The sequence below is a fragment of the Mustelus asterias genome, chromosome 4, assembly GCF_964213995.1.
Source record: "Mustelus asterias chromosome 4, sMusAst1.hap1.1, whole genome shotgun sequence".
Taxonomy (NCBI): Eukaryota; Metazoa; Chordata; class Chondrichthyes; order Carcharhiniformes; family Triakidae; genus Mustelus; species Mustelus asterias.
Window position 1 is genome coordinate 82949158 of NC_135804.1, and position 19124 is coordinate 82968281.

A 19124-nucleotide genomic window follows, 5' to 3' on the forward strand; every position below is an offset into this window, starting at 1 on the left:
AAGCTTTCGGAGCGCTGCCCCTTCATCAGGTGAGTGGGAGTTCTGTTTACAAACAGGGCATATAAAGACACAAACTCAATTTACAAAATAATGGTTGGAATGCGAGTCTTCACAGGTAATCAAGTCTTAAAGGTACAGACAATGTGAGTGGAGAGAGGATTAAGCACAGGTTAAAGAGATGCGTATTGTCTCCAGACAGGACTCACATTCCAACCATTATTTTGTAAATTGAGTTTGTGTCTTTATATGCCCTGTTTGTGAACAGAACTCCCACTCACCTGATGAAGGGTCAGCACTCCAAAAGCTAGTGGCTTGTGCTACCAAATAAACTTGTTGGACTTCTTACTGTGTTTATCCCAGTCCAATGCCGGCATCTCCACATCAGTCAATTGGAAACAGGCTAATGTGATGCCAACGTTCAACGAACAGATCCAGACAAGTTCAGCCATACTGGTTTTAATGCAATTTAATGTAAAATGGTAGAATGAATTAAGCATCATCTGAATATCAGCAGCCAGTGAAGGTCTGCCTGACCAAACTCTTCCAAAGTCTGACATCAAGAGGTTCTCCTTTGCACAGGCAGTCAACATTTAGAATTAATTTCCAATTAGAATACAGAGGACAAAAGTGCCTGGAATCAATTAAATGAAGCAATGGCAAATATAGAATTGTTTTGGATGGACAAATTAAAAATGGATTGAATGCTGTCTTAACCAAGTCCGAGCACTTCCCTTTGGCATTCAATGACGTTACCATTGCTAAATCCCTCAAATCAAGCTCCCAGGGGGAATCTTTGGTCAGAAACATAACCATCCATATACGTATTGTGATAATACGAGGTCAAAAACTGGGTATTCTGTGGCGAATGACTCACCCCCCCCACCAACTCACCCCCCCACCCCACCAACTCCCCCCGCAACTCCCCCAAGCCTGTCCAACATCTACAAGGCAGTCAGGAATGGGATGGAATGCACTCCAATTGCTTGGATAAATGGAGCTCCAGCAACCCTCAAAGCGGAACAACACCACCCAGAATTAAAGCTGCCTACTTGATCAGCACCTCACCTACTTTTAAAAATTCACTTCCTCCACACTAGCACATCACAGCTTCAGTGAATATATACAGTGGAGCCCCGTTGTAACGCGCCCCGATTTAGCGCGAAATCGGATATGACGCGATGGATCATTGGACCCTTTTTTTGCTCTTTCCGGTTTCGTGATTTAGCGCGACCCCGATAACATTCGCGATAACATTTTATGGATCCTAACCATCGCGTTACAACGGGGCTCCACTGTACCATGTACAAGATACACTGCAGAAACCCACCAAGGCTTCTTTGACAAACCTGCAAACTCTAGCATCTGTAACAGCAAGGGACATGCAAACACCACTAACTCCCAAATTCCCTCCACATCACACCCTGACATGGGCAAAAATCCTGAAATTGTGTATCAAACAGCAATGTGGGTGTACCTTCACAAAGACTGTAGCAGTTCAGGAAAGTTTTTTCTTAATCATTATTGCCCATCCCTAATTGCCCTCGAGAAGATGGTGCCTTATTGAACTGCCAGAGTTCATGTGGTGTAGGTACACCAACAGTGCTGTTAGGGAGGGAGTTCCAGGATTTTGACCTAGCGATAGCAACGGAATGGTGATGTATTTCCAAGTCAGGATGGCGAGGTGGCTTGGAGGGGAACTTCTAGGTGGTGGTGTTCGCATGTGTCTGCTGCACTTGTCCTTCTCGAATGGTAGTGGCTCTGGGTTTGGAAGGTGTTATCTAAGGACCTTGGTAAGTTCTTGCAGTGCATCAAGTTTGTAGCTGGTACACACTGCTGTCAGTGTGCATCAATGGTGAAGAGAGTGAGTGTTTGTGGATGGGGTGCCAATCAAGCAGGCTGCTTTATCTTGGATGATGTCAAGCTTCTTGAATGTTGCTGGAACTGCATTCATTCAGACACTTGGACAGTATTCCATCTTACTCCTGATTTGTGCCTTGTAGATGGTGGAAAGGCTTTGGGAAGTCAGGAGGTAAGTTACTCACCCAGAGGATTCCTATCATCTGACTTGCTCTGGTAACCTCAATGTTTATATGGTAAGTCTACTTCATTTTCTAGTCAATGATAACCCATGGGAGGGTGATAATGAAGGATTCAGCAATGGTAATGCCACTGAATGTCAAGAGGTGATGGCTAGATTCTCTCTTGTTGGAGATGGTAATTGCCTGGCATTTGTGTGGCACAAATGTTACGTGCCAGCTCAAGCCCCAATATTTTACAGATCTTGCTGCATTTGGACATCTGGACAATTGGCACATCGCCTCCTTAGATAAGCATCAAATAGATATAGGAACAGAATTAAGCCATTTGGACTATCAAGTCCGCTCTGCCATTCAATCATGACTGGTAAGTTTCTCAACCCCATTCTCCCGCTTTCCCCGCAACCTTCAATCCCCTTACCAATCAAGAACCTAACTATCTCTGTCTTAAATACACTCAATGACCTGGCCGCCACAGTCTTCTGCGGCAATGAATTCCATAGATTCACCACCCTCTAGCTGAAGAAATTCCTCCTCATCTCGGTTCTCGGTGCTCGGATCCCCCCCGCCTCAATCATCCTTCTAAACTCCATTGAGTGCAGACCCAGAGTCCCCAAGCGCTCCTCATCCGTCAAGTTTTTCATTTCCGGGATCATTCTGATGAACCTCCTCTGGACCCTCTCCAAAGCCAGTGCATCATCCCTTAGATACAGGGCCCAAAATTGCTCATAATATTCCAAATGTGGTCTGACCAGAGTCTTATAAAGCCTCAGCAGTGCATCCCTGCTTTTGTATTCTAGTCCTCTTGAAATTAATGCTAACATTGCATTTGCCTTCCTAACTACCAACTCAACCTACAAGTTAACCTTAAGAGAATCATGGACTAGGACACCAAAGTTCATTTGCGCTTCAGATTTCTGAATTTTCTCCCTACTTAGAAAATAGTCTGTGCCTCTATTCTTCCTACCAAAGTACATAACCACACTTTCCCACATTGTATGCTGGACTTGCCAGCGATTCCCACGTCATGAATGAATAATTAAAAAGCACTTGCGCCCGACTGGCCAAGTTATAAACACTGTCTTAAGTTAAGTATGTTTTGGCGCATTCTATTGCATCACTGCTATCCAGTCCCCATATGGATTCCAACATCTAACATTCTTACCCAAATAAATAGCAATGACGGATTAATTACAAGGGAAGCTGCAGTCTATGTTCAATTAGATTACCAAAGGGGTCAGTACTTCTGGTGCATTCCATCACTTAGTAGGATTTCAAACAAAGCTGAGCCAGACAGATAAACCTTTTATAAATATTATGTTTTCATTTTCTTTAGATACTGTAACTTGGAACAGCGAAGAGGGCTAATGAATGCAGGAGGCAAAGAGAACTTTTTGAAATAGCTCCATACACTCTTGCTCCATTGGAAATCAGTTCATTGATTTACAAATATTAATGGTTGGACTTTCTGTACATCAGCAGAGAAGGCGGGGGGGGGGGGCTGAATTATATGGGGCACAGATGGGGTGGAAAGGAAGGAACTTTTCCGCTTAGCAGAGGGGTCAATAACCAGAGGCATACATCTAAGTTAAGCAACAGGAGGTTATGGGAGATGCGAGGAAAAAGCTTTATCACCCAGAGTGAAACTCTCTGCCTGAAAGAGTGGTAGACGTGGGAACCCTCACAACATTTAATGAGCACTTGAAATGCCATTGCATATAAGGCTATGGGCCAAGTGCTGGAAAATGGGATTAGAATAGATAGGTGCTTGATGATCGGGCGCAGAGACAATGGGCCAAAGGGCCTCGGTGCTGTAAAACTCTATGACTCTATTTACTAGAATAGTTTCAGGGATGGAGAACTTTTGATTTTTGTTAATTGGAGAGACTAGATTGAGGTGTACAAAATTGAGAGGGACATAGATAGGAGGAACATTTTCCCCTTAGTAGAGGGGTCAAAAAACAGGGGGCTTGTATTTAAGGTCAGGGACAGGAGATTTAGAAGGGATTTGAGAAAACACCTTTCATCCAGAGGGCGGTGGGAACCTAGAACTTACTGCCTGAAAGAGTGGCAGAGGTGGGAATCCTTAAAACATTTAGATTAACCTTTTATGCGATGGCATTTCAAGTGCTCCAGACCCAGTACTGGAAAATGGGTTTGGAATAGATAATAATTGATGGCTGGCACAGACACGATGGGCTGAGGGATTTCTCGCACTGCTGCAAAGCTCGATGACTCTACAACGAGACATGCTGGGTTTGTCCTTGGTGTAGACAAGGTTAAGAAAAGATGTAATAAAGTTGTTCAAAGTTGAGAAGGAATTTGATAGACTGAATCAGGAGGAACTGTTTGCGATGGCAAAAAGGTTAGTAACAAGAAAACAGACTTTTAGAATAATTGGCAAAAGACAGAGGAAGAGGAAGAGAAAATTCTTGTTTATCACGTCGAGTTATGATCTGGATCGTACCGGCTGAATGGAAGTAGATTCAATCACAACTTTCAAAATTGGATAAATATTTGAAGGGGAAAGCTGTAGGGCTATGGGGAAAGAGATGGGGAGCGAAACTAATTGGACAGTTCTTTCAAAGATTTAGTACTGAATGAATAAATAGGCAAGGGAACTTTGACCAACAGACCTTTAAAATGTTATTTATTTTATTCCTGGACAAGTCAACCATCACATGTAAAGCAACAAGCAAACAGCCAATCAAGGGACACTGCTCTTTGAAAAGCCTGATGTTGTACATTGAGTATTTGCACCCACTCCCAAACAGATGAGTATTTATTTGGAATCATGCCTCAATTCTGGAGTAAGGTTGTATTGGGAGAACCAAAAGCCAAGTAGATTTATGGAGGGCTAAATGTAATACAAAGAATGAGAAATAATACCTGACATTCTTTCGATTGAGTTTGATTAAGTAATAGTTATACTCCAGAAAGTCAGTTGGTGAAGAATAGACAGAGTAAACCAGTTCTAACATTTATTCACAGAGTTACAAGCATACACCTTTTAACTCAACTACCCCTCCCCCCTTCAGTGACTGTATGTTTATATCTGCTCAAGTGAACCCAATTAACGTCCTTGACCCGCATACAATTAAACACAAATGATATACAATTAATAATGAGTTGGTAGGACTACAGTAGGCAAAGCTCAAAGTAATAAAGGGCGAGATAATATTGGCTGAAAATAGATGTATGAATAAAGCAGTACTGACAGTCGAGTGAACAAAGGGATTTGGTTCCACATAAAAAAATAATTCAACATGTGCAAAAAGTCATCAAAAAGCATATTTATTTATTTCATTCTCAGGATGTGGATTTCTCAGCTATAATAGCCCAGTCCCTTTTTACATGAGTGGCAGTGTATGAGTAGAGGCTACCTGAATATGAATGCTGGGTTCCTTCACTGGACTGAAGAGATGTTCCACCAATGGCACAGATGCCCTCTCTCCTGTTGATGGCCATTCTGAAAGTTTTAGCAACATGGCTACTTTTCAAATCTTGAACAATCTGTGAATTAAATAGTTACATGGAAGCATTTCAGTTTAAATGAACAATATGATTCATGGTCTTGAACTTCATGGGTCTAACATCCATTTAAAATGTTTCACTTGTGGCATAAGTACAGTTGTGCTGTGACATGCCATTTAATATACTATGTAATAGTATATTACTTCTTGTGTCAGGGTAATTTCACCCCAGTCAGCTGACTTTTGCTGAAGTTAATAAAGTGATAGACAAATAGATTTTGTGCCCATTATTTTAATTTACTTCCATCAGCGACAAATTTCCAATCTGAATGCTGAGGTCTTCTACATTCACTCAGCCATTAATCAACATGTCTGTAAAACAGCTCATTCACAGACGGTCTCAATGGCCAGCAAAGAATGCACGTCTCAGGAAACAGAATCCTCTCAAAGATTTTTGTGGCTAAGACAAGCATTCAATTGTGAACCTAAACCTTTAACAGATGCATGCGAATCAAGGAGTATGAAAAGACCAGATTGGAAATATTTTACACAAATATTACATGGAAATGGATGCACAGCTAGTAACAACTCAACTTCAACAAAATAAACATGAAGTGGACTGACATTTACACACTTCCGATTCTAGTGCATTGTGTGCGACTTGTTCCTGTTCTAATGCATTAAGAGAAGCATTTGTGCACGTTAAAACAGCCTGTGTTTATACAAGGACTTGGCAAAGAAAGCTTTGTGCCAAAATTGAGAGACAAGCAACAGCACTACAGCAATATAACTTCAGTACCTGTAATGGTATCCACCTCTTTATTAAATCTGTTACAAGCAGAAAATGATAACTCACATGACATATAAAATTTGGATAAAAGTGTAATAGTGAGCATATATTTCCTAAAATCCAGTTTTATTACAGGAAATTCTAATGAAATTGACAGACTGTTGTTTTGCATTTCTGTCCTTTGTTCAGCAATCCCAATGGTTTTGCATATAACTTTCTACTTAACAGCTTTAGTAACCTCAACTTGTAGGAACTGTCAATCTAAGAACACGGGGACGATTCTCCCATCCCACTGCGCTGCTGAGCCGGGAGACTCAAGCAGAGGCCGTTTCATGGGCTTCCCACGGACACTAAGGCCTCTGCGAGTCTCCGAGTGCCGGATTTCCAGCACCGTCAGCTCCGTGCCAGAAATCGGTACAGAACTGAATAATTTACATAAAATCTCATTTAAATAGCATTAGCAGGCCCGGGACTAAAATCTCCAGGCCTGCTAGCCTCCCCTCCACTAGAAGTGGTTCACTCCAGCGGGTTTTAGTATAGCTCCCCACATGCAGGGAGCCGGTGGCCCGATCCTGCTGGAGTAAAGGCGAGGGGCAATCGAGGCCCCCCAATAGGGTCAGCCGGCGGGGGGGTGCCCCAGGGCATTGCCACCTTGGGCAGTGCCAGCCTAGGCCCTCTGGCACTGCCCAAGGGGCAAAGTGGCAATGCCCAGGGGGCTCCTTGGCACACCAGGCCAAGGGGGCGAGACCTGATTTTGGGGGGGGGGTCCCACTGCCAGTCTACATTTGGACTAAATGACAGAGGGAGGGAAGCCAGCGATTGGAGCGGGGGTGGAAGGGTCAGCCTGCTGGGAGGGGTCAGGTCGGGCCAGGGATGGGAGGGGAGTCAGGGCTAGCTCAGACATGTTCGGGGGGGGGGGGAGGGGGGACGATTGGGAGGCCAGCAGTGCAGCGTTACTGCGCAAGCGCCGATCTCTGCTATGACCGGGGCATGCGCAGTGGCCCACTCAGTGCTATGCTGCCAGCCTCTCCAGCAGGAATAGGCCCGCCCACATTTTTGGACCGATTTACACTAGTGCACCCTGCAGTGCACAGAGTGTGGGAGATTCATTTTGAAACTCCCACTGAAAAAACCAGCATGATTTACTCTACGTGAATTCGACACTTAGAATTGTTTTGGGAGAATCACCCCCCACATCTTTTTGTATCAGGGAGCAAACATGTTATTGCTCTTGCATTCAGATTTTCTTAAAATTAAACTACTGCATCTCTGCACTTGCTATCCGTGGTTTAATCTGTTGGTCTAGCTTTGGCACATCAGCTTCAGGCCCAAGCATCTTGTACAGGAAGATCAATGTAGAGCAGATGCAGTATTTGAAGACCAGTGGTCACACTCAATTCACTGGTGGATATCCAGTGTTACATTAGAAGGACAAAAGGTAGGCGTAATGCAAGCTCAGCAGGTCAAAGCAACAGCACACAGAAGTGATGAACCCAAAAACGGAAAATCCAAGGTCTATAGAGTCATAGAGTTTTACAGCACAAAAAGAGGCCCTTTGGCCCATCCTGTCTGCATCGACCATCAAACACCTATCTATTCTAACCCTATTTTTCAGCACTTGGTCCATAGCCTTGTATACGATGGCATTTGAGTGCTCATCTAAATATGTTTCTTAGATGTTGTGAAGGTTCCCACCTCTACTACCCTTTCAGGCAGCGAGTTCCAGATTCCCACCATCCTCTGGGTGAAAAAAGTTTTTTCTCAAATCCCCTCTAAATTCCCTATCTCTTACCTATGCACTACTAAGAGGAAAAGTTTCTTCCCATCTACCCAACCTACGTCCCTCAATTTTGAACACCTCAGTCATGTCCCCCCTCAGCCTTCTCTGCTCTAAAGGAAACAACCCCAGCCTAGCCAGCCTCTCTTCATAGTTGAAATGCTCCAGCCCAAGCTGGTGGATAATCTCTACATCCTTGCTAGTGCAATCACACCCTTCCTATAAAAGGTGACCAGAACTGCACACAGTGCTCTAGCTGTGGCCTAACGAGCGTTTTATACAGCTCCATCATAACCTCCCTGCTCTTATATTCTATGCCTGGCTAATAAAGGCAAATATTTCCTTGCTTTGTTTCTCCTCCAAAAATCCGTCATCTCACATTTTTCAGAATAACATTCCATTTGACACTGTTCTGTCCATCTGACCAGCCCATTTATATCATGTAATCCAAGGCTTTCCTCCTCATTACTTACCACACCACCAATTTCCAGGTCATCTGTGAACTTACTGATCATATGTACATTACAAACAGTAAGGAACCCAGCACCAATCTGCGGTACACTACTGGACACAGGCTTCCAGTCACAAAACACTGTCCTGTCATAAAATTGCACATAAATGCCATAATGGAAAAGATACAAAAACACATTCACTGCATATTTTTCGGTACATTTCACTTATCGAAGCTCTCCTGATTCAAGAATGTTCCTCTTGGATTGGAATATCACCAATATTTTAAAAAGGTGGGAGAGAAAAATAAAGAGGAAATTATACACAGAATTTGCTTATGATGAGAGGTCAAATAGGTTGGGCCTGAACTCATTTGAATTCAGAAGAATGAGAGGTACGGAGACAAAAAGGATTCTAAAGGTGCTTGACAGGGTAGTTGCTGAGAGGTTCTTTCCCTTTGTGAGAGAGTCTAGGACCAGAGAGCATAATCTCAGATTAAGGGGTCGCCTATGTAAAACAGAGAAGAGGAGGAATTTCTTCTCTCAGAGGGTAGTGAATCTGTGGAATTCTTTACCATAGAGAGCTGTAGAGTTTGGGTCATTATGTTCAAGACTGAGATAAACACATTTTTAATCAGCAAGGGAATCAAGGGTTAGGGGGATAAGAAGGGAAAGTGGAGTTGAGGGTTATATCAGATCAGTCAAGATCACAGTGAATGGTGGAGCAGACTTGATGGGCCAAGTGGCCTACTTCTGTTCCAATGATTTTGATTCGATTTATTACATGTATTAGCATACAGTGAAAAGTATTATTTCTTGTGCGCTATATAGACAAAGCATACCGTTCATAGAGAAGGAAACAAGAGAGTGCAGAATATAGTGTTACAGTCATAGCTGGGGTGCAAAGAAAGATCAACCTAATGCAAGATAAGTCCATTCAAAAGTCTGATGGCAGCAGAGAAGAAGCTGTTCTTGAATCAGCTGGTACATGACCTCAGACTTTTGTATCTTTTTCCCAACAGAAGAAGGTGGAAGAGAGAATGTCCGGGGTTCATGGGGTCCTTAATTATGCTGGCTGCATAACTTATGGCCTAGAGATGTTAGTCTAAAAGTCAGTTTGGGCCAGTTACTAGAACCTGTTGTTAAAGACATAGTGACAGTAGACAGACAATTATGAACTATCAGAGAGCTGTGTTTTGTTTTAAAAACAGGTATGTTCAAGGCTGAGATAAACACATTTTTAATCAGTCAGCTAATCAAGGGCTGTAACTCCATTTTCCTGCCTCATGCCTCTCCCCAACAACCCCTCCCCCAATCCTATAACCCTACATCCCCTGTAGATCAAAAATTTGTGTAACTTAGCTTTGAATATATTCAATGACCCAGTGATCTCAGAGATAGAGAATTCCAAAAATAACTGATCCTCAGAAGAGGTGCCTCCTCAAATTCATCTTCATGGGGAGAACCTTTATTTTGAAATTGTGCCCCAGTTCTAGATTCTCCCACAAATGAAAACATCCTCTCAGCATTTATCCCATCACTCAAAAGACCAAGAAAGGTTTGTGGGTAGCTGTAAGCATAATGAACAGTGTTCACCGTTGACTTTTAAAGAGCCCCACGAATTACCATTCTGTTTACTGACCTTTCTTGAAAGTGGCAAGTTTTAGGAAATCTGGGTACACTTGCACATTACTGATATGGTAGAAAAGAAACTATAAATGTTATTTTGCAATTGGTTAGGTAAAAGGAAACAGTAGACATAAATGGGTCATTTTGAGTTGGCAAGATACAATGAGTGGAATGCCACAGGAGTCAATGCTGGGACCTTAACTATTTACAGTTTATATCAGTGACTTGGATGAAGGGACCAAATGTATAGTTGCTAAATTTGCGGATGATGAAGATGAAGATTTACTGAAGATAGGTACAAAAGTAAGGTGTGAAGGGGCAGCACAGTGGCACAGTGGTTAGCACTGCTGCTTCACAGCTCCAGGGACCCGGGTTCGATTCCTGGCTTGGGTCACTGTCTGTGTGGAGTTTGCACATTCTCCTCGTGTCTGCGTGGATTTCCTCCGGGTGCTCCAAAGATGTGGGTTAGGATGATTGGCCATGGTAAAGTTGCCCCTTGGTGTCCTGAGATGTGTAGGTTAGAGGGATTCGCGGGTAAAATATGTAGGGATAAGGGGTTAGGGCCGGGGTGGGATTGTGGTCGGTGCAGACTCGATGGGCCAAATGGCCTCTTTCTGCACTATAGGGCTTCTATGACACAAGGGCCAGAATTTTCCAACTGTTCATGTCGGCAGGATTTTCCGGTCCAGTCAATGGTGCTCCCCCACCATGGGTTTCCCAGCAGTAAGGGGGTGCATTCATTCAACGGGAAACCCCATTGACAACAGTGGGACCAGAGGATCACTCCACCGGTCAATAGAAGGTCACCTCGCCACCGCAGAACACATGGCAGGTTGTGCGGGAGATTCAGTCCTGTGCCTGCAAAGGGATATAGATAGTTTGAGTAGGGAAAACATTTGCAAATTGTGAAAATTTGCATATAATGTGGAAAAATGTGCATTTGTCCACATTAGCAGGAAGAATAGAAAAACAGTATAATATTGAAATGAAGAGAGATGGCAGAACTCTGAGGAACAGAGGGATCTGTGTGTACTCACATGAATCACAACAAATTTCTGCAGATGGAGCAAGTGATTACAAAGACAAATGGAATATCATCATGCGTTGCAAGCGGAATGTAATATAAAAGTAGGAATATTTTGCAACAATTATACAAGGTATTGGTGAAACCACATCTACAGTACGGTGTACAGTTTTGGTCTCCTCCTTTAATAAAGGACATAATTGCATTAGGGGCAGTTCAGAGAAGGTTCAATCAACTGATTCCTGGAATGAGGGGGTTATCTTATGAGGAAAGGTTGGCAAGTTGCATCCCTATCCATTGGAAGAATGAGAGGTGATCTTGTTGAAACATACAAGATCCTAAAAGGGACATGAGACAGGGACATGGATGCTGAAAAGATGTAACTCCTTGTGGGAGAGGCTAGAACTAGGGGACACAGTTTAAAAATATCGGGTCTCCCATTTAGGACGGAAATTAGGAGTAAAATGTTCTCTGGGGGTTGCGTGTCTGTGGAACTCTCTTCCCCAGAGAGTGGAGGAGGCAGGGTCATTGAATATTTTTAAGGCAGAAGCAGATAGATTCTTGATTAACAAGGGAATTAAAGAGTATCGCGGGTAAGCAAGCGATCAACCATAATCTTATTGAATGGCGGAGCAGATTCAAGGGGCTGATGGCCTAATCCTGCTCCTAATCTGTATGTTCTTTACATGGGACTCCAGGAAACATTTAATAAAGCACTTTGGAAGCAACATATTGACACAGGCAAGAAATTGTTACCTTGAAGGAAGAAAAAAGTTGGATAATTGGTATTTATTCCAACTGGCAGGATGTGACAAATGGTGCCCCACGAATCACTAATGGGGTTCAGCTTTTAACTATATTTATCAAGGACTTAAATGAAGAATAGAGGTGTATATCCAAATTTGCTGATAGCACTAAGTTAGGTGGCACAGTAGATGGTGCAGTTTAATATAATTAGCGTAGACAGGAGCAGAAATTTACAAAGTGACGTTGATAGATTGAGTGAGTGGGCAAAAACTATGGTCGATTTGTTCACAATGGAAAATTGTGAGGTCACCCACTGATGGAAGCCATCAACCTTTTTAAGCTCAACGCTAGAAAGTATGTCACCCCTGACTAAATGCTAAATGCAATAAATCTGCTTTAATCGACACAAGTTTGAATGCTACTGGCACAAGGAGCTTCAGTTTGGACAGAGAATAAGACAATTTGTACTTTGCAGTTTTGCATTTATCTAATGTCAATCTCAATGAATGAGTCCACTCTGATTAAATTTAAGGCAATGTTTTCTATTTATGACCTCACTAAATAAATCACTGGGAATTAACATGAACAATGACCATATTCACTTTTCAGGACAGATTTTCTAAATATTTTAACAGGACATTTTCTTCGATTTTCATCCGGGGGGGGGGGGGGGGGGGGGGGGGGGGGAAAGAGAGAGAGAGAGGAGAGAGAGAGAAAAGAGAAAAGGAAAATTACCAATAGTGACTGCCTGAGGTTTTGCTGAAATGTAAATATTACAGTTTCTGTAATTCCAATATTACAGACTTGTGAATAGGTCGTCATTCCTTCACTATCACAGTCAAATCCTGAAACTCCCTCCTTGACAGCACTGTGGGTGTACCTACATCTCAGACTGCAGCTCACCACCATCTTCGCAAGGGCCACTAGGGGTGGGCAATAAATGCTCTTCTAGCCAGTGATGCCCGTATCCCATAAACGAATAAAGAAAAACATTCTCTGATTAGCAAGCTTGAGATTTGGCACCCTGGAGACACTCTTTTCATAGGAAGGGAAAGCCATCTGAGTGGGAGCATGGAATACCATGAATATTGCTTTCCAAATAATGTTCAACGGGATTTCATAGTCATGTGGCAAGATGGAACATCTTTCCCACTTCCATCACCCAGTGTCAGTGTTAAGCATAGACAAAGGGCCAAGTCCTGCTACTTGGCTCTAATAATGCATCTTCTTAACCCAATCTCATGCTTTGCTGCACAGATTTCCACTTCAAATGCAAACACTTTTGTGTCTCTTTTGCCAACTTAGCAAATTGCTGATAATTTTTATATCACAAATTGGTGTTCATAGGAACAGGTTTGAAACTGCTCAAACTAATTTCTTCTCCAGCCAACAGAGGGATCGCATCATTGTGCCAGTATGAACTAGAAACTGGATTTTAAGATGCAAATTGACATGGTGCCAGTGTACGGTGCCACCCAGCTTCCTACCACATTCACTATGAAAAGGAAATTGCCAAATTTCCTGTGTTTGTTACCGATGTTGGCACATGAATCAGGATATATGGGGAACGAATGATAAATGATTTTGCGGGATTATTAAACTGAATTTAGAAACAATATAATTTGCAGAGGGATGGAAAATTGTGTTCTGGTCCCTTGAATTTCACTGCTACAAGCTTTTGGGACTTTTAATGTCCTTCTTCACAACCAATACTAGAAATTCTGTATTTTAAATTGTTTTCACTAAATTTTAAATCCTTGAAGTTTGAAGATAGATACAAATTTCCAACTGCAAGCCAAGGATATTAAAGTGAAATCCAATCCTTGAATTGTTTCAGTTATAGGCCATATTCTAAGCCTCCAGAAAGCTTTGGCTTTCTATTTGAAAAGTGGTAGGGCATTGAGCATTTTAGACTTGAAACAGCAAGTAAAAATATTGTGCAAAAGACTCAGTGAATATTTAACTGAGAGATCTAAACTGACCACACATATCTTTCTATGAAGGCTTCAACTGACTGGGCACAATCCAATTCAGATGGCTCCCCAGCTTTTCAAATGCCTCGAAAAACAATTAGCTGGGCTCCCTGGGTTTAAATGACTTAAAAGCTTGAGGGCAGAGTCAGTTAAACAACAGTTACTGTTGCTTTGAAAACTCTTTAACCTCGAGATTCCTATTGGGACACAATATTGTTGCACAGGGAAATCTCCTACTCAAATAAAGAGCTTACAAACCCAACACTGGGAAGTTTAAATTTTTAAAAATAGCACATTTTAACTAAACAAGAGACCATGGACTCAAATAAACCTGATTCAACTGTGGATGATGATGTAGACCTATTAGTTTGATTCTTTGGTGATTTTTTCAGATACCTTCCACCATGGTAATAATGATGTTCAATTGAACATTTCTGCAAAGTGTGGTTGCAAGAAGTTCCTCAACTTTAGGATAGGTGCTTTTCAGTTTACACCCGAACATGGAACTTTACACTTATCTTCACGAACAAAATAAAATGGGTGCCGAGGACTCTAGGTTAATCGATTAAATCTGCAAAGCTCAGGATAGAGTACTGGCACAAAGCAAGGAACTGTGGTAACCCTGCAATATCAGAATCTCCTCTCCAACCTTATGAGTAAAGACAGATTAGTGTCCAACTTGTATCCGACTGACCCAGAAATCAGATGTGATTGAAGTTTCATTTTCAGTCTGACTTTGAAGTGCTCCTCCAATGAACTGGAACCAAAGGCTTCTCTCCTTTGTGCACTAAACCAAAGCATCTAACTGATCTGAACGATTCGTGTGCAATGAATTAATCTGAACCTTGATGCTTTTGCTTACTATGGGCTATACACTATGGAAATCATATGAGGCCCACAGGCCTCAATCAAGGGCTTTGTCATTGGGAAGAATTCCTGAGCGTGGGTCTTGAAATCACAGTGACAAAAAAGAATATTGGCAGGGTCTAACCACGTTTTAAAGGAACAATATAATAGAGATGGTCAAACAAACAAAACAATTCAGATTACTTTCGGCACAATAAAAGAAAGAGATTAAGGCTATCCATATTAAATTGGGTAATAATGTGCAGAATTTTTATTAATTTCCAATAAACAGATTTCCTTTAAAAACGGAATTAATATGTTGAACTGCTTGGCCATTGTGGTCTCATTTAGGCAGCAGATGGATCTGAGCCCTGGAACTCAAATGGCCCAAAGCAACAGCCTTGAAACTATCAGGGCTTCTTGTTGTGTTGGAAAGCAAGTTAAACTAACTCAGAGATCCGAGCAATGTCACAAGTAATGTTTGTGCAACATCTTTCAGCATTTTCAAAACTTAAACATTTTGTGTACACATGCACTTCCTAGCCAAAAGAGTAGAGGGGGTAAAACCGTTCCCTTTGGCGAAAGGATCAAGAATTGGTATTGGGAGGGGCGTAGATTTAAGGTGTTGGCAAAAGAGGCAACGGCAATATGTGGAAAGAGGTTTTTATGCAGCAAGTGGTTAGGATCTGGAATGCACTGCCCAAAAGTTTGAAGGAAGCAGATTCAATCAGGACCTTCAAACGAGAATTGCACAATTATCTGGAAAGAAAAAAATTTCAAGACCGCAGGGAAAAGGTGGGGATGGGACTAACTGAGTTGCTCTTGCAGAGACTGTGATATGAACACAATGGACTGAATGGCTCCTTTCATGCTGTAACCATTCCTTGATTCCAATTTTCTTTGGACACAGTTTTTGGTCATGCTTTTATGGAATGCCTGGATTGTGCTTGATTATGGGGCAATGTGGTAATCAAATGTTTTATGCTGGTGATGAGCAGGGTGAGGAACCTTTTCTTTTGCTTCACTAAAATTGTTGTATCCTTTTAGTATTGAAAGATTACTGAAGGTTACTGAACTCTCTGCTGCACGTTTTACTCGAACTAGCAAATTGTCCGTAGTTACTTAGTAAATATCAGTTAGAAGAGAGGCAACAGAAACTCTGAATTGCTGCCACCTCTAGGTCAGAGCCTGAAGCTATACTGTCACAGGCAACTGTTTACATACCTTGGAATTCCCTTAGGCCTGAACATTGGATTGGATGTTCTGACATAAACTCAGCAACATTCAGAACAGTGAAATTACTGCACAAGTGCACCATGCAGAATTGGTCCTCTTCCGCCCATGTAAACATTTAGGCTAGAAATTGGATTGCACAGCATCTGACTTTGAGGAAGAAAATGGGCACAGAAGGATTCTCTATTGATTTGATTTATTATTGTCACATGTATTAGCATACAGTGAAAAGTAATGTTTCTTGCACGCTAAACAGACAAAACATACCGTTCATAGAGGAGAGAGTGCAGAATGTGTTACAGTCATAGCTAGGGTGTAGGGAAAGATCCACTTAATGCAAGGTAGACCCATTCAAAAGTCTGAAAGCAGCAGGGAAGAAGCTGTTTTTGAGTCGGTTGGTACGTGACCTCAGACTTTTATATCTTTTTCCTGATAGAGGAAGGTGGAACAGAATATGTCTGGGATGCGTGGGGTCCTTGATTATGCTGGCTGCTTTACTCAAGCAGCGGGAAGTGTAGACAGTGTCAATGGATAGGAGGCTGGTTTGAGTGATAGACTGGGCTTCGTTTACAACCCTTTGAAGTATATTGCAGTCTTGGACAGAACAGGAGCCATACCAAGCTGTGATACAACCAGTAAACTAATTGTGAATTGGTTAAGGCATCTTAGCTGTTGTCAACTAGTGTACATTTCAGTCCTTTTGGGAAATTAGCCAATTTTCATGGGCCTGAAGCATACAAACAAGAATACACATGCTGCACTATGATTCTACAGACTACAGGAGACTGTCATCAATAAGATACAAGTTGAATGTGGAACTAGATTACTCGACGTTGAAACTGCAAGCCCTTTGTAATCTTTCTAATCACAGCTCAGCAGCTGATCACCCCTGCCCCTCCTCCACACATCACTAAACCACCTCCCCAGCCCACCCCGCCATTCTTACCACAGGCTTAGTCCTCATATCACCCTCATTGAGACTCTGGTCTCTTGAGATGCCCTAGCACACCATTCACATTCTGACAATGGAAGAGGACCAATTCTGCATGGTGCACTTGTGCAGTAATTTCACTGTTCTGAATGTTGCTGAGTTTATGACAGGACATCCAATCCAATGTTCAGGCCTAAGGGAATTCCAAGGTATGTAAACAGTTGCCTGTGACAGTATAGCTTCAGGCTCTGACCTAGAGGTGGCAGCAATTCAGAGTTTCTGTTGCCTCTCTTCTAACTGATATTTACTAAGTAACTACGGACAATTTGCTAGTTCGAGTAAAACGTGCAGCAGAGAATTCAGTAACCTTCAGTAATCTTTCAATACTAAAAGGATACATCAATTTTAGTGAAGCAAAAGAAAAGGTTCCTCACCCTACTCATCACCAGCATAAAACATTTGATTACCACATTGCTCCATAATCAAGCACAATCCAGGCATTCCATAGTCATGTTGAAACTAGATATAAAACATGCAAATACTGCTTAAAGTAGAGCAGTCACAAATCGCAAACTTGTAGAAACTGCTGAAGAAGAAGAAAATTAGACTTACTACACAACCAAACAAAAACCAAACAGGACTTAAAAGATGACTGAGTGCAAATGAAAATGTGAAGAGGTCACATCCAAATATAGAATCTGTTAAAAAAAAAAAGGTCTTTTAATTAACAATATTTATTCATGGCATTTGAGGAATACACACATTTAAGGAATACATTTGAAGTCGTAGGGTTGAACTGCATCAGCAACTTAATATTCCACAATTTTTGAAAAATCTCTCACTTCAATTACTACACATTTAAAGCTCAAATTTTGTTATTGTGTTCATGAAAAAAATATATAATGAAACAAGAGTTTGAAATGATCTTCATCGGACTTACTAGCATACCTATAGCATATGGTGCTGATTAAATAAATCCCATCAACGGACATCCCACATTTTTACTGCAGAACTCAGATAACTTGATAAATTACATTACTCTGCAGCTGAACGCATAGATTGGAAAAAAAAAATCAAAGCGAGAGCAATTATTGGTTGCCAAGTTGCTAAGAATGGAATTTTCACTCTGGACTTGTTTTATTGGTGCTGTGGGGACAGTTGCTGTTGGATTCATTACTGACCAATTCGAAACACACAGTAATCAGGAACATTGGGACTAACAGTAATGTTAAGTTCTGGGCTATGACAGCTTTCTACGTACAAGGACACTTACGGAAACAAACTCGTCAAAGCTGATCCTGCAATCTTTGTCTTTGTCACCTTCGTTCATGAGGTTCTCAACGATCCCTCTTATTTTGTAGCCAGGCAATGAAACATTGGCTTCACGGAAAAGATCACCGAGTTCGGAGTCACTGATGTAGCCATTGCTGTTGAGATCTAGCCAAATAAACAAAAAGGTTTTGTTTTAATTGGAAATAAATCAGAGCAATAACAACGAATGTCTGCCAATTTGGAAAAAAATTAATCTGCTCTATTTCAATCTTTAAATGTAAATACCATAAGCCTATAAAACGTAAGAGCAGAAGGAGGCCATTTGGCTAATATCTTGCACCTCTCTGCCTATAACTTAAGGTTAAAACAAATCATAACAAGGTGTTTTAAGTTTGCACATACAAGCCTTGCTGGTCTGCAAGGATGTTTTGTACCAAAAGGGAAAAGTACATTGCAATGTGGTGCCTGCGATGAGAAGCATTTAGACACCATTTTTCTTCCTGTCTAAGTACTACTTTTAACTGCCAAAAACTATTTTTGCTCCATTTCATCAAACTTTGAGAACCTTAAATAGTGTTCTTCTGAAGTTGATGGCCAAAGATTGGCAGCTCTGCATTAACCATCTTGTAAAGGTTAAAAAAGAAACTTAAGTTAGCTCAAAAAATGTAGTTGAAGTACATACTATAATTCAAGAAAAGGAAAACCATGAGGCCCATATTAGATCTTGAAAATTAGGCTGAGAATGGAAATTTGCCATTCTTTCAGCTACATTGGTAATAATCATTAGTGGTCTAAGAGATTCAGATCATCATCAGTGACATAACTGACAGAGTTTAACACTCTGTAGCCAAACTCTCACTCAGGGAAAACTATGGGGTCAAAGTGTGTAGTCACATTCAGGAAGCTATTATCCACTATTACCCATTGGGAAGGGAACATAAGCT

General features: G+C 41.6%; 1 protein-coding gene across 4 annotated transcripts in view; it reads right to left on the reverse strand.

The window, feature by feature from the left end:
• LOC144492815 (plastin-3-like) overlaps positions 1–19124 on the reverse strand; it is a 130107-nt gene that overhangs the window by 36724 nt on the left and 74259 nt on the right. For all 4 annotated transcript variants that reach the window (XM_078211287.1, XM_078211288.1, XM_078211290.1 and 1 more), the window contains 2 exons: positions 18182–18345; positions 5420–5549 (listed from right to left, as the gene is read on the reverse strand). In XM_078211287.1, the coding sequence (XP_078067413.1) occupies positions 5420–5549; positions 18182–18345 (294 nt within the window). The remainder of the gene's footprint in view (positions 1–5419; positions 5550–18181; positions 18346–19124) is intronic.